We start from the raw sequence: 16,521 nt of genomic DNA on the forward strand, positions 1-16,521 counted from the left end.
TCACATTAAAAAGTTTTACTGGTGGGATTACTGGTGGTGGGATTTACAGAATTCCACTAGTGATAATATAAACTGATATAATCATTTTGTAGAAAAAGCACTAAATACCAGAATTTTTAAATGTACTGTTTGCCCCACAATTTCACTTCTAGAAACTTATCCAACAATCTCACAAAATGGATAAAGATACATTTAATGTGTTTACTGTAGTTCTGATGCAAAACACACTAGAAATCTAAAGTATCCAACATTAGGAAAGTAGGTATAAACATGAAGGTAGGCATACCATGTTCCCAGGGAAAATCATAAACAATGATCCACACTAGAGATAACCTAACTGAGTTACTGAACTTTAGTAATACAGATTTCTTCCAGCAACCATGCAAAAAAGGCAAGTTCTCTCTCACTGAGGTAAAGGGAGAGGGATATTACATGAATTGGGATAACAAGGCTTTCCCACACAACAACCTTCAGTGGCAAATGCCAAAGCCTTTGACTGCGTGGATCACAATAAACTGTGAGAAATTCTGAAAGAGATGGAAATACCAGACCACCTGACCTGCCTCTTGAGAAATCTGTATGCAGGTCAGGAAGCAACAGTTAGAACCGGACATGGAACAACAGACTGGTTCCAAATAGGAAAAGGAGTACGTCAAGGCTGTATATTGTCACCCTGCTTATTGAACTTATATGCCGAGTACTCATGAGAAACGCTGGGCTGGATGAAGCACAAGCTGGAATCAAGATTGCCAGGAGCAATATCAATAACCTCAGATATACAGATGACACCACCCTTATGGCAGAAAGTGAAGAACTAAAGAGCCTCGTGATGAAAGTGAAAGAGGAGAGTGAAAAAGTTGGCTTAAAGCTCAACATTCAGAAAACTAAGATCATGGCATCCGGCCCCATCACTTCATGGCAAACAGATGGGGAAACAGTAGAAACAATGGCTGACTTTATTATTTGGGGCTCTAAAATCACTGCAGATGGTGACTGCAGCCATGAAATAAAGACACTTAATCCTTGGAACAAAAGTTATGACCAACCTAGACAGCACATTAAAAAGCAGAGACATTCCTTTGCCAACAAAGATCTGTCTAGTCAAGGCTATGGTCTTTCCATGTATGCATGTAAGAGCTGGACTATAAAGAAAGCTGAGCACTGAAGAACTGATGGTTTTGAACTGTAGTGTTGAAGAAGACTCTTGAGAGTCCCTTGGACTGCAAGGAGATCAAACCAGTCCAACCTAAAGGGAATTCAGTCCTGAATATTCATTGGAAGGACTGCTGTTAAAGCTGAAACTCCAATACTTTGGCCACCTGATGCAAAGAGCTGACTCATTTGAAAACACCCTGATGCTGGGAAAGATTGAAGGCAGGAAGAGAAGGGGACAACAGAGGATGAGATGGTTGGATGGCATCACTGACTCAATAGCCGTGAGTTTTGAGTAAACTCCGGGAGTTGGTGATGGACAGGGAGGCGTGGCATGCTGCAATCCATGGGGTCTCAGAGTCAGACACGACTGAGCGACTGAACTGGACTGAACTGAACCTTCAATGGTAGGAAACAATGGAGAAATAGCCAAAGAATTCTTAAAAAAAAAAAGTATGACCCATGAATATTATACCCAGCCAAGCTGTCATTTATGGATAAAGACAACAGACACTTTCAAAATGAGTAATTCAGGGAACAGAGCAACCATAAACTCTTTTGGAAAAAAAATTATATTATATATGTATACACACATTATATATCAGCTCATCAATGTTAAATAGATTAAAAGGTTCAAGAAAACACTCAATCCCAGATGGTGGAACAATGTCTACAAGATCTAAGGGCAAGAGTGCATTCCAAGAATTTTATACCCAGCCAAGATGTCCTTCACATATAAAGGCAGAGACATTCTTTAATCACCAAATAAGGCACTATTTCTTAAGAGTGACAATAAACTCTAGCTTACAGGGAAATGAATCAAAAATTTCAGACATGGAAAGACCATAGTTAAAAGAACTAGTAGGGGGACATTTGGATTCTTTAAAATATAAAACTAAGACTAAACACTGAGGGCGTTATGGTTATAGAACAGACTATAAATGCTCTAAAGACACTGACAAAGTAAAATAACAAGAGTAAAGAGGGAAAAGTGGAAAGACTACACATCTTCTTATTTTTCCTATTATGAAGTTCACTGATGCTGCCTAGAACTGAAACATGGAATATATTAAAAAATAATGCCATCTTTGTAATGGTTTCCATTACATAGAAATGTTTTCCACTTCCTTAACCTTTTTTCCTTAACCTACTGAAATTTATCAAGAGCTAATAATTATTGAAGCAAAGATATGTTTGAAATTAACATCATTTTTCAGTTTCATTTGTTTCTTTTTCTGCTATTAAACTGAAATGAAATGGAGAGACCTCAAGAGGACTGTGCTCAGAGGGGAAAAAAAAAATCAATACCAAAAGGTTACAGCCGGCAGATTACATTCGCACAACTCTCAAAATGACAAAACTACAGAGATGGAGAACAGATAGTATACTGGTTGCCAGGAGACAGGAGGAATGCTACAAAGGGTATTAGGGGGAAAAAAGTATTAGGAATGAGTCAGACCTTCAGTGGTGATGAACAGCTCTGTACCTTGACTGTTGTAGTTACATGAATCAATACATGGAATAAATTGCACAGAACCACACACATACACGTAAATGCAGGTTTACAAACGGTGAAAAGGGAAATAAGTCTATAGTCTAGTCAATAATTGACATGTACTAATGTCAATTTCCTGGTTTTGATATTGCACACAGCTATGTAAAATGTCACCATTGGGGGAATCTGGGTGAAGGGTACAATGGAAAGCCTTGTACTCATTTTGCAACTTCCTGACAGTATATACATATTGCAAAAAATGTACTTTTTTAAATGCAAATGATAGTAAAATGATTTTTATTTTAAAACAAGTATGACCCCAAAAATCAGCATGATCACTTTTTTAATGAAAGTACTTATTTTAGGCATCTATTTTCCTTATCTTATAGACAAATAGATAGAAACAAAGATATATGGACTATTAATCATAGTTCAGGGTATGAGGATTTAAAGGATTTCTTTTTTTGCCATGTTCTTTATACCTTTTGATACTGCTTGATTTTGAATGAGCATACATAATTTTTATAAAAATTACCCAGTTGTTACTCTAAAAAAAAAAAATTTATCCCAAGTCTGATTATTAGCCAATTTAAAAACCAATGAGGGCTTCCCAGGTGGTGGGGCTGCTGATAAAGAAGCCACCTGCCAATGCAAGAGACATAAGAAACACAGGTTTGATCCCTGAATCGGGAAGATCCCTTGGAGGAGGGCATGGCAACCCACACCAGTATTCTTGCCTGCATATCCTCACAAGGCAGAGAAAGAAAAACCAATGATTCCCCTCTACCTCAACTGCATTTAACTCATAAAATACCTTTACCTTTCCAGGGAGTCTGAGACCAAAGATCTTTTTTCATGATAACCTTCATATAAAAGAGCAGCAGACTGCTCTAAGTGAACTACTGCATATGCTACGCCTAATTGGATTAACTGAACTGAAACACGTAAAGAAGTCAAAGCACCTTCCTGTATGTTGCTCTGTAACGTGCTCCAGCTACCACATCACCCTCAGGAGTCACATGTTCTCTATTCTGTCACATCAGAGAATAAGCAGAAATATCTTTTCTCTCATTTGTTTGTTATCAGCAAACTTTTACCATATTGCCCTTTCTATTATAAGAGGTAAATTATACAAGTTTTTAGGTTATTATCACTGTATGTACTTCCCTGGTGGCTCAGACGGCAAAGCGTCTGTTTACAATGCAGAAGACCCAGGTTCGATCCCTGGGTCGGAAGATCCCCTGGAGAAGGAAACGGCAATGCACTCCAGTACTATTGCCTGGAAAATCCCATGGACAGAGGAGCCTGGTGGACTATAGTCCATGGGGTCGCAAAGAGTCGGACATGTTTTTCCTGGGACAATATACCCACTTGGGCCACATTTCAAGTAAATATGCCTATGTAAATGTGCACAGGCTTAAGAAGAACCCTAGTGCTACAGAAAGAACACAGGCTGTGCACTTAGAATTTGGGGTCTACATGCCACCTCTATCAACTTGCCATGTAACTCTGGACAAGCTGCGTACTTACATTACCCTCCCTGAGCCTCAGGGTCCTCATCTTCCTCAACTGTAAAATGGGAACAAACAATCATACTTACCTTGCAGGACACCTGGAAGAGACAAAATGAGGTACTGTCTGAGTACACGAGGGCCCTAAACAAAGCTAGCACGGAGTGTAATTGTGAAACAAACAGACCTTTTTCTCCCTCTAACCCCCAGCTTCCTTCCCTTCCCATCAGCCTCTCTCACCTCCTTCATTTCTCTCTGCCTTGTGGGTTTCCTCAGCCACTATCCACAGCCCTCACCTCATGCCACCCCCACTCCCACTCGTCCCCCAGCAGTTCTCCCAGGAGCAATCAGTTTCAGGGGCCTCCCAGCAAGTGTACCACCTACACAGCATTTGTTCTGACAACTCCATTTGCTCACCTGCTCCTCACCTCTACCTGCCCAAAAAATTACCTGAGCTTGCTGGCTGCATGGCTTTTGGAAAAATTATACTCATATTCTACTTCAATCTTACTACGCTCTTTGAATGCTGCTACTATCAACTACTAACCTCAAGGGCCTACACTGACCTTCTGGGATTTGCTGTTTTTACACCTCTTTTTTTTCTTTTGTTTTGTGGGGGGAGTGGCTCCATCACACAGCTTGTGGGATCTCAGCTCCCCAGCCAGGGGTTGAACCCGAGCCTGCAGCAGCAAAAGCAGAGTCCTAATCACTGGACCGCCAGGGAAGGCCCATCACACCTGACTTCTTCAATTACCTAAATATCTGCTAAATGCTTACTGGGCACTGGAAATGTAAAGAGTGAGACTCATTCTGCTATGGGACCATAAAGAGAAGGAATCAATCCTCCCCACCCCCAGGCTTAGAGGGGAAGGAAAGGAGAGAAAGCCAGGGAAAGGATGGAGGAAGTTCCCATTTTGCTCTTCAAACTTCTGAATTATCTGACACTTACTACAAGAATAGTCTTGTAATTCTTATATAATAAAAACAAATAAATCAAAATAACAGAAGTTAAAAAAAAAACTGTAATCAAAGATGATAAATGTTAAACTAGCGGCTGGAAAGCCTCAAGGGGGTCATGGTCATGGTAGGTAAGGTCTCAAACAGAAGAAAAGGATGTTCAAGCAGAGGGAATAGCACTGAACAAAGGCAGAGATGTATCAAAGTGTACTCGGTGTTCTGGGAATGACAACTGGCTTGCAGAGGCTATAGAACAAGACATAATTTGAGAAGTCTTTAAAAGATATTCCGAACAAACGACTATAAGCATTTAATAATCATCTTCATCCTTACTGAGAGGACTAAAAGTAAGAGAAATTGTGAAAATCCAGGGCCCATGTGCTTTCCACTACTCTGTCGTGATAAAAACTTGGTCTTTGACAACACTGGGGACCCTCCGCTCAGAACACTTTGGGGTCAAGTGACATGACCACATCTGAGGTCCGTGAGGTAGCTCTGGCAGGAACATGGAAAGAAGATGGATTGGTGGAGGAAGAATCTGGAAGCTGTGAAGACACCAACTCCAAAAGCAAGAGATGACAGTAGCCTCACCAAGGCAGAGGGAATGGAGGGTAAGGGTGAGGTCAGACATAAGTTAGCTACAGAATCAACAGGTCCGTAAGTGGGGGACTGAAGGCAAAGAGAAATTTAAAGATGACTCAGCTTTATCACTGGAGTGTCTGGTGAACAAGATCATTAAGAGAGTTAGGGTATAGGGGAGGAGGTGCTAACCTAAATGGAAGACGATGGGTTTCGTTAAGACACATTTAATTTGATGTCTACAGGGCACTCCAATGGAAATCCAAGGCAAGAGAATGTGACTGAGTTCTCACTGGTTCACAGCTCATAGCTGAAATCATAAGAAAGAAGATCAAGGGAGACTGAAACAAGAGTTATATCATGGAAGACAAGGGAACCAAGAAAAAGTGTTTTGGGGCAGGGGGTGGGGAAGGGCGGGTGGGAGGCCGGAAGGGACCAGTGGTTGCCAACAGCCAAAAGAGGGCATAAGGACTGAAAAGAGGCTATTTATGTATTCACTGTACTACACCAACTGAGAATCTGTGGATTTACGTATACTCAGGGGCTCCGGGAACCAACCCCCATGGATGCCAAGGGATGACTGTGTACTGGATTCAGCACACAGTGGTCGCTGGTGGTCTTGAAAAGTAGTGACGACAAATCAGTCTGCAACGGGTTGCAGAACAAACCACCAGTGGAGACAAAAAGGGAGGAGGAAAAAGCAGCAATAAGTAACAGCTACACATTCAAGAATTCCATCCCTCTTCACCCCAGCCTGTGCAGTTACACCTCCCTTGTAACTGCACAGGACACTTCCGTGGGCAACCCAACCACCTACATTTGTCACAGTCCTTGTCCAAAGACAATTACCTCCACCTCGACACAGCAGTGACTCTGTATCTACAGACAGAGCCAAATCCCTTCTTTTATCAGCACATGGCCTATCTTCTGTCATCTTCCTATCAGTTCACCTGTCATCTCTTTCATCCCTACCAAATCCAATCACCAATTAATTAAAATTTCCCACCATTCCCAATCACCAGTTTAGAGGCTTCCAAAATCAGCTTGAGCTCCTCCCTTTTCTTCGTTCCTTGCATCTGAAGTCCGTCCATTATAAGTGATGACTCTCTTGGTCAAGTCTTCCTCTCCACTCCTTACTCCAAATCCAAAGACAAGCCTTTGTCATATCCACACAGGTGTTCTATCTGGTTTCCTACACCAATCTAACCTACACACAGCAGATGAATCAATGTTTCTTCAAGGAAAAAATTAACCAAAAAACAAAGCCAAACTCCCTATGATAGGGCTGGAGGCCCTCCATTACCCAGCTTTTAACTGTTTTTATAAGCTTTCTAACTGCTTCTTCACAAAAATCTCCACCACTGCCAAACTACTCTATTAGAGACGCTATCTTAACACTACACGTTCAGTTACACCCTTCTCTTCTGAAGTGCCCCCTCTCTGCAAGTTCTATTCACTCTCCTTCTCTAAAAACCTTGAACATACAAGACTGCCACCGCATTCCTAACTACAACATAACTGTCTAGGATTTCCCTCGTAGCTCAGTCGGTAAAGAATCTGTCTGCAATGCAGGAGACCCAAATTTGATTCCTGGGTCAGGAAGAGCCCCTGGAGAAGGAAATGGCACCCTTCTTCAGTATTCTTGCCTGGAGAATCCCATGGACAGAAGAGCCTGGCAGGCTACAGTCCATAGCGTCACCGAGTCGGACACAACTTGGCAAATAAACCACCACCACCACTACAGGAGGAACTGTTCTGTACTCCTAGGGTACATCAGTGAACAGAGCAAAGCTATAGGAAGTTAGTATTTTGGCAGAAAGAGGTAACAAAAACAGACCTCAAAATAACATTAAGTTTGTAAAATGTTTAAAAGTGTATATGCTACAAAAAGAAGTGGGATGAGAATTCTGAGATGGGATCCCAGTTTTCAGTAAGGACCGGCCTCACTGGGAAGATTACTCCTGAGAAGGCTTGAGGAAGTTCACACTGCTCCTGTAGCTGTCTAGGGGAAAGAACAGCCCAAGGAGAGACAACAGATGGGGGCAGGCACACATCTGGAGCTTCTCAAGGACAGCAAGGAGGCCAGGGCGGCTGAACAGAATGAGCCAAGCAGGGAAGAGCAGGAGAGGGGTTCAGAAAGTAATCACAGTCAGAATATGGAGGGCACAGCAGGCCACGGAGGCGCACCATGGCCTTCCCTCTAAGTGAGCTGAGGAGCCAAGGAAACAGAACAAAGATATCAGGTGCCTTCGATTTTTCAAAGGACCACTGAGGCTACTGTGTTAATACAGTCTATAAAGGCACAAGGTCAGAAGCTAAGAGAACAGTTAAGAGACAACTGCAATAATGCAGGCAAGAGATGCTCAAGGCCTAAATTAGAGAGACAGCAGTAGAGGGAACAAGAAGTGAAAATCCTGGCTACATTTCAAAGGCAGAAAACAATCAGCCTTCCTGATACAGACCAGATGTGGGACAGAAGAGAAATAAAGGTCAAGGATGACTCCAAGCTTTTGGCACAAGCAATTAAACGGATGGAGCTACCCCCAACTGAGACAGAGAAGCCCTGTGGGTGGAAAGGAATTAAGGCAAAGATCGGGAGTGGAGTTTTAGACAGGTTACATTTGCCATGCCTGACAAACAAGCTTGCATGTCAAGTATGCAGCTGTGTATGTGAGAAAGGCAGCTGGGGAGACAGGTCCAGCCTGGGAGCTCACTGGACCCGAGGCTTAGAGCACTCCACCTGTTCAAAGATCGTGGGATGAGGAAGAAATATCCAGTAAGATGGGGGAACCAAAAGCACATTTTAGCGTCCTGGAGGCCAGGTGAAGAAAGACTTAACAGAGAAAGGAGTATTCAGCGTGTCCAATGCTACTGACAGACTGAGTAAGATGAGGACTAACCTCTATGTTCAACAACTGTGGGGCGGGACCTCGACAAGCGAGCTTAAGAGAGAATGGAAGGAAGGTGAGGAATTAAAGACCACTCTTTCCTGGAGTTCTGCCGCAGAGGAACAAGGAAATGGAGCAGCAGCTGGCCAGGAAGGTAGCAGTAAAGGTATTCACGATGAGAAAAAATAGCATGTTTGTGTACTGTGTCCATATGGGCAGCATGTTGTGTACTGTATCCATACCGGCACACAGAGCCCCTACTAAGCCCATGCACCACAACTACTGAGCCCTACAAAGTCCTGAGCACTCAACAAATGTTAATTCCTTCCTTCACTTCCACCCCTATTTTCTATTATTTTTACTGATCTATACCTAATCTTTGTAACTGTCTGCAAATTTTCAATTAGAGGGCTCTTTTTTCCCTTGTCCAACTCTTCCTCACGACTCAAATATTTCTCCTGGGAACTCTTCCCTGGCCACTCTGCCCCACTAACCTCCCTCAGGTGTGCTACCAATGAATTCTTCTACTATGTGTTAGTCAATCAGTCATGTCCAACTCTTTGCAACCCCATGGACTGTAGGCAAGAATATTGGAGTGGGTTGCCATTCCCTTCTCCAGGGCATCTTACCTACCCAGCGATCGAACCCGGGTCTCCTGCATTACAGGCAGATTCTCTACCATCTGAGCCACCAGGGAAGCCCTATTCTTCTACTATGCTAAACCTTATCACACAGCCTCTCATAATTACCAGAATATATGTCCCATTTCCTCACTAAACTGACTCCCAGAGGTCAGGGGCAATATAACCCTTCCTGGAGTAAAAGTGTAGCAGTTGAGAGCACTGACTCTTGAACCAGACTGCCAGGCTCTGAATGCCAATTCTATCAATTGGTTGTAGTGTGAGCTTGAGAAGCTGCCTAACCATTCTGGGCCTTGAATGTCCTCATCTATAAAATGGGAAATAAAAATAGTCTCTGCCTCCTGGCATTGTTTGAAAGGCTCAGATAGTTAAGTATCTGCCTGCAATGCAGGAGACCTGGGTTTGATCCCCGGGTCAGAAGATCACTGGGAAAGGGAATGGCTACTCTAGTATTCTAGGCTTCCCTACTGGCTCAGACGGGAAAGAATCCACCTGCAATGTGGAAGACCTGGGTTCAATCCCTGGGTTGGGAAGATCCCCTGGAGAAGGGAATGGCTACCCACTCCAGTATTCTGGCCTGGAGAATTCCATGGACCTCCAGAGAAGCCTGGCAGGCTGCAGTCCATGGGGTCACAAAGAGTTGGACATGACTGAGCGACTTTCACTTTCTTTCACAGAGACTCTTTCATGATGATAATGTATCCACAGGTCCTAGGATTTTAAGTTTGATGCAGGAAGTCAATAAACAGATGAATAAACTGAGGCACTACAAAGCTCTGGCCTGTTGTACAGAATAACTTCTCGACACCACGTTAATAGTGTTTTGGGGATCTGTTTAGCAGGTCATTTTATCATTTGAACCATACCATCGCCTCATTTTTTCAAAAGCTGTTCAAGTCTTTCCTGGATAGTTCACCTGTCTCCCAGAAAACCTCTGTGCCATGACTGCCACAGAGAACCTGAGTACCGCTGAACCTTGCCCTGTGATCTCCCTCCACCACCACAGCTTCTTCATGCTTCCAGTCCTGCAGTGCACAATGCAATACAGTTGCTGAACTAATGGAAGGCACACCAAGTGAGGAGCCAAATTTAAGGTCTGATTTTCCCTCCATTACAGGGACTGTTCACAGAAGAGGACATTCAAAAATGAGAAGGCTTAGTAACCAAAGCAATCTTCCAGGCAACTAAAAAAAAAACCCACTAATTTAAGCAAGGGTTCAATTTTGCACAAAATTTCCATAATAAGCAAATCTGACATTAAGTAAGAACTTTTCAGAGAAGTGGTGGGAACCTCTGAGATGTTACATCACTTGAGAACTCATGAGAATTCAACCCAAAATGATTTCATCAAAGGTAGTTACAATCTCACTGTTCTAGGTATTCCTTGCTGAACCTACAAATCTTTCACTAATTCTAAATTTGCAGGTCAAAACTCGTCTTCCTAAAGGGAGACTTTAAAGGAAATTCTTATGGTCCCTTGCCCACATCACTATCTCAGAACCAAATAAAATATAGTTGGACGACATTCCCAACCATCTTCCATGTGAGGCAGCATCTGTACCTCAAGGAGCAGAGACTTTGGAGAAGGGCAGCCTGGGACCAAATGCCAGCTCCACCTCTTGTTAAACAGGTATCCTACACCAGGTGTACTCACCTCCTCCTCTAGTAGTAATGGCAATATGGTAACCAACCTAGCAGGGCTGGTGTACATAACTGATACTGAATGACTGAAAGGAAACAAATAAATGAAACACAGGTAGCTTAGTGTAGATACTTAATCAATGGTAGTTCTATCATATTACACCATTTTCATCTTATTAGGGAACTGAAATTTTAAAAAGAAGGTATTACAAAGGCCCCAACTTATTTGCCAACTCTTTCAAGGCTCTTCAAAGCAAAAATGTTAAGTCAGTACGAAATGGAAAAAGAGTTTCTGGAACAAATAAAGAACTGTGATCCCTCCCCTCAAATGAGACACAAACCAGGCAACAGCTTCCTTGCAGCCGGGGGCAAGGCCTGCCCCAGCCACACCCCTGAACCTGGGACACCTAAGGAGACAAACCCCTGGGGTCAGTGCTGCAAAGAAGACACCATTTGACAGTCCTATTGGCCTTACATCCGCTGTGGTCACCCACTGTGTGCTAAAATAAGTGAGGGGAAGGTTTCAAAAAACTTGACTCAAAAGTTATCTCAGAAAAAAATTGTAAATGGTGATCATGAAGTCAACTACTTTACAATTAATTGCTCAAAGGTGGTTATTTTCATAACGCTGTCCTGACTGCCAATTAAAATGAAACCTGAATACAAGGGTGCTTGGCCAGCTAAGTCGATAAACAGTAAAATTCTGCCCAAATGTTCTAAAGCAATGTTGTCAGCTACCTGAGAGAAGGTACCTGTCTGTCTTGTTTATCTGACATTTGCTAGAGCCTCGCATACAATGGCTACTTAAATTCATTAAAAGATGTGTACACCCATGTTCATATCAGCATTTTTCACAATAGCCAAAAGGTGGAAGACACCCAAGTGTCCATCAACAGATGAACGGATAAACAAAATGTGGGCGGCACACACAATGGAATATTATTCAGTCATAAAAAGGAAGGAAATCCTGACAGATGCTACAACACAGATGAACCTTGCAGACATTATGCTAAGTGAAATAAGCCTGTCACAGAAAAACAAAAACCGTACGACTCCATTTATATGCAGGCTTATACAGTAGTTAAATTCAGAGAGACAAGTAGAAGCATGGTCACTAGGGGACAGAGAAGAAGGGACTGGGAATTTCTGTTTAATGGGTCTAGTTTCAGTTTTACAAGATGAAAATAATTCTGGGGATGGACACAATATGAGTGTACTTAATGTGACTGAACTGTACCCTTAAGGATGGTTAAAATGGGGCTTCCCTGGTGGCTCAGTGGCAAAGAATCCACCTGCCAATGCAGGAGACACTGGTTCCATCCCTGGTCCGGGAAGACCCCACATGCTACAGAGCAACTAAACCTGTGCATATAAGATAAAGGGGAAAAAAAAAACGGTTAAAATGGTAAATTCATGTTACCTATATTTTACCACCATTTTTTTTTAATTCATTGAAAGAATCAATGAAGGACCACTGAATACTACTATCATCATTCACTCAGTGTTACACCTCATACCTTTGTTCATTAGAGAATTCCTGTCTCCACATTCTACAGATGAGGACATTGGGACTCAAAAAGCTTAACTGATCTGCCACTATCCATCCTACCTACGCATGGTACAGGCAACACTATACAGTGCTGCCTGGCATTAATGGTACATTTTATCTGACTGGTTATAAGCACCATAAAGACAAGGGCTACAGCTTAGGTCTCCTCTCTCTGCCCCAGACCTAACACATCACCTACAGGACACTCCAACGTTCAGAAAACCACGCTGGCCTAAAGAACTATTGTCACAGATGATGTCATGGCCTCCTTTTCTCTACTAAACCCCTAACGTGACAGAGATAAAATGGGCAACCTATAACTGGAGGTGCTCAAACACAGACTTGACGATCAAGCATCTTCCATGGGCCTACTATGTACCAAGAGCCAGAGAAGATAAAAATTCTGACAATTTCACCTTTGAGGGAACTGAGTCCACCACAATGGACGACTACGGCTCAGAAATAATCACTCCAACAAGACAAATGCTAAAAAACAGATGTGCACAAATCTCAGGAAGTACTGAGAGTGCCTTTGGGCCTGGAAAATATGGAATGTTATCCTCAGAAGAGGTGGCTTCTGAACCAGATCTGGAAAGATGAAGCGATCTCCAGGCACTCCAGGGCAAAGGTCAGAGCATGTAGTAGACAGACAGGCAGGGTACAGTTCCTGACTTTGCAATGATCTAGGTAAGTGACCTTTGCAAACCACAAACCCTCTCAGCTGCCCTGTATATAAGCTTATACCAAGATGGCAACCCACTCCAGTATGCTTGCCTGGAGAATCTCATGGATAGAGGAACCTGACCGGCTGCAGTCCATGGAGTCGCAAAAAGTCGGACACCACTGAGCCGGCTAAAACAAGATCCACTCCAGCTCTGTCAAGTGTGTTCTATTAGGAGCTCTGAAATCAAACTAGGTTCAAACCTTGCCACTGTCACTTAAAGAGTGACCCTGAGCTGGATATTTAGTTGCTCTGTGCCTCAGTCTCCCTACTTCAGAACACAAGGCTGGTGTACTAATTAAATAACACATGTCAATCACTTAGCACAGAATTGTTACCAACTGTCGTGATGAGCTACAATGTACGAGAGGCAAACAACAGATTCAAGGGTTGTGTCTGCGTCCAGGTCCCTCCCAGTCCTGAACCATCCCTGGGGCGGGAGGCGGGGTGGAGGGGGGGTTTGAGGGGGGATGGGAGCTCAGAGCCCGGCTGCAAACCCTGCACGCATGTGTCACTGCCGGACTCGACACGCGCCTCTCCCCGCCCCAGGGAGAAGCGATGGCTCAGCAGTCCCGGGCCCGCTCCCACCGCTCAGACTTGGCACCCGGGAAGGAAGGGGCTCCGACCCCACTTACCATGCTGGCCGGGGGAGGGGGCGGCTCAGGTGAGCTGGCTCTCGGGCTTCGGACACGTCCGGCTTGCACAGTTCAGGTCATGGTCCCGGCAGGCTCGGGAAGTCCCCCGCCCATGCAAAGACAACCGCTTCCCCACCCCCGAACCTCGCGGGGACCCTCTAAAAAGAGCGCGGCCCCCCGGCCCGCCTCATCGGGGACCCCCGGAACAATTCATCCAGACCCACCCGCCCCTCCCCAAAGAAACTGAAAAAAGCAGGAAATGGGGCTCGGAGGGCTGACGAGGAGGGCAGCGGCTCGGGGCCCCCCGCCCGGGCCCGACCCCCGAGGGGAGGCTCCGGGCCCAGGCAGGGTCTCCCCGGCCCCCGCGTTCAGAAGCGGCGGTGGGCCCGGCCCGGAGGCTGAAGGGGCGGAGGCTGAAAGGGCCTGGGCGGCGCAGTCCGAGCGGCCGACTCAGGGGAAAGGCCCGGGAGCCCACGCTATCCTTGCCGCCTCAGCCCACACAGCCGCTGCCGCCGCCGCCCCCCGGAGCATCCCTGCGCGCGCCCGCCCCGGAGCTGCCTGCTCGCGCTGCGCGGCCGCCCCCGACCAACAGCCCCAACGCGCCGGAAGTGGCGAGCGCTCGGCGCGGCCCCACGGCGCGGCCGCCGGGCTGCGGCGCTGGAACCGGACCAATCCGGAATCGAGCGGGCGGGGGCTGGGGGGCGCGGGGCGGGGCCGCACCTGACGGCTCCCTCTGGCCCCGCCCCCTCCCGGCCCCGCCCCACGCCCGCCGCCCTCCGCCGGTCCACGCGGGCAAGCGGCCATGTTGGTAAAGGGAACTAGTCCTGCCATCTTGGTAAAGGGGCGGTTTCTCTTTCATTTCCTGAGCTCATTCATTCCACCCATCTTCAAGGAGCACCTTCTATTTGCCCAGCACCCGGCTAGAAGTCGGTGGCACGCAGCCTCTTCCCTTGTGGAATTTACATCCATTCAGGCCACAGACATTTTAGCTGCTGTGGACCAGGCTCAGCTGTGGATGCCAGGACTAGTACAGTAAACAAGATCGCTGTAGTCCCTGCACTCAAGGAGGCAGATAAGCAGCAAGTAGCAAGCAAGTGAATAAATTAATTGTAAGAAACGAGAAGTGTTGTGAGTGTTATGAACGAACGAACACACAGGGGCCCCAGGTAAAACATGGAAGGGAGGAATGGAAATGTAAACAAGCCTGAGGATAAAGTCAATAGCCGCCAGCGTGATCAAAGTTAAGGAACAGCAACTGCAGAGATTCTAACAAGGCAAAGATGTGGTAGGTTCCGGTTCCTGTTTCTATCCTCCAACCCACTTTACTTGTCAAAGTACTGACTTGAAGAAATAGAAGCAAGAAACAATGCCCAGCAGCAGAGGTGCGGCTAGTCATGAGCCGGACCAAATCTGTGTAGTGGCCTTCAAATTCCAGCATGAACTAGAATCACCTGGAGGGCCTGTTAAAACACTGATTGCCCTTCCCCACTCCCAGAGCTTCTCATCAGTTCAATTCAGTTCATTTGCTCAGTCGTGTCCGACTCTTTGCGACCCCATGAATCGCAGCACGCCAGGCCTCCCTGTCTAATCAGTAGAAGCTCATAAATTACATTTCTAAAAAGTTCCTGGGTGATACTAATGCTCCAGGTCCAGGGATCACCCTTGGAGGACTGCTGATATAACTCAAGGCCACAGAAAGCAATGGCTTTCATTTATTCTTTCATTAAATATTTATTGTTGCCCACTAAGTGACAACCACTGTTCTGACGATTCAATGCTGATAAAGCAGACACACTTGGGCCTTTATGGAATAGAGAGATGAATTATTTTAAAAGTATTACCAAATGAGTCATCACTTTTAATTGCAATAAGAGCATTGAAGAAAAATACAAACCATTTGAGGGTTAATAGCCAAGGGATCTAAGCTAATCTTGGGGGTTTGGATGGGGAGGCAGTCAGGAAGTGGCATTTATTTACCTGTGGCTTGAATGACATGTTATAGTTGGCGAGGCAAAGTGAGGGGACTGCATGTACAAGAGAAGCCATCTCAAAAGATAAACAGATGAATCAGGATGGATGCCAAGTGGCCTGCCCTGTCTTGGCTCAGTGTAGTGAAATGAGCCAAGACTTTGGAATGAGAGATTTGGAGTGGGAAACCCAGCTCTTATCACTGAAAGTGAAAATGAAGTCGCTCAGTCATGTCCAACTCTTTTGGACCCCATGGACTGTAGCCTGCCAGGCTCCTCCCTTCATGGGATTTTCCAGGCAAGAGTACTGGAGTGGGTTGCCATTTCCTTCTCCAGGGGATCTTCCCAACCCAGGGATTCAACCTGGATCTACCCACATTGTAGGCAGACGCTTTACCGTCTGAGCCACCAGGGAAGATCTCTCTTAATCACGGCTGCTGCTAAGTCACTTCAGTTATGTCCGACTCTGTGAGACCCCAGAGATGGCAGCCCACCAGGCTCCCCCGTCCCTGGGACTCTCCAGGCAAGAACACTGGAGTGGGTTGCCATTTCCTTCTCCAATGCATGAAAGTGAAAAGTGAAAGTGAAGTTGCTCAGTCGTGTCTGACTCTTAGCGACCCCATGGACGGCAGCCTACCAGGCTCCTCCATCCATGAGATTTTCCAAGCAAGAGTACTGGAGTGGGGCGCCATTGCCTTCTCTGCTCTTAATCACTAGCTGAGGTATATTGAGCAAGAGACTATCAAAGTCTTAATTTTCTCACTGTGTAATTAGATGAAACAACA

The 16,521-nt window shown here is 45.3% G+C and overlaps 1 protein-coding gene across 2 annotated transcripts in view; it reads right to left on the reverse strand.

The window, feature by feature from the left end:
- Window positions 1–14,391, reverse strand: part of XPO6 (exportin 6) — a 106,751-nt gene extending 92,360 nt beyond the window's left edge. The window contains exon 1 of one of the 2 annotated variants that reach the window (XM_055562635.1): window positions 13,770–14,391. In XM_055562635.1, coding sequence (XP_055418610.1) covers window positions 13,770–13,772 — 3 coding nt within the window. In that variant the 5' untranslated portion in view covers window positions 13,773–14,391. The remainder of the gene's footprint in view (window positions 1–13,769) is intronic. The other variant, XM_055562634.1, reaches the window with a different exon arrangement.
- Between the last annotated feature and the right edge of the window lie 2,130 nt (window positions 14,392–16,521).

Source organism: Bubalus kerabau, chromosome 23 (assembly GCF_029407905.1).
Source record: "Bubalus kerabau isolate K-KA32 ecotype Philippines breed swamp buffalo chromosome 23, PCC_UOA_SB_1v2, whole genome shotgun sequence".
Classification (NCBI taxonomy): Eukaryota; Metazoa; Chordata; class Mammalia; order Artiodactyla; family Bovidae; genus Bubalus; species Bubalus kerabau.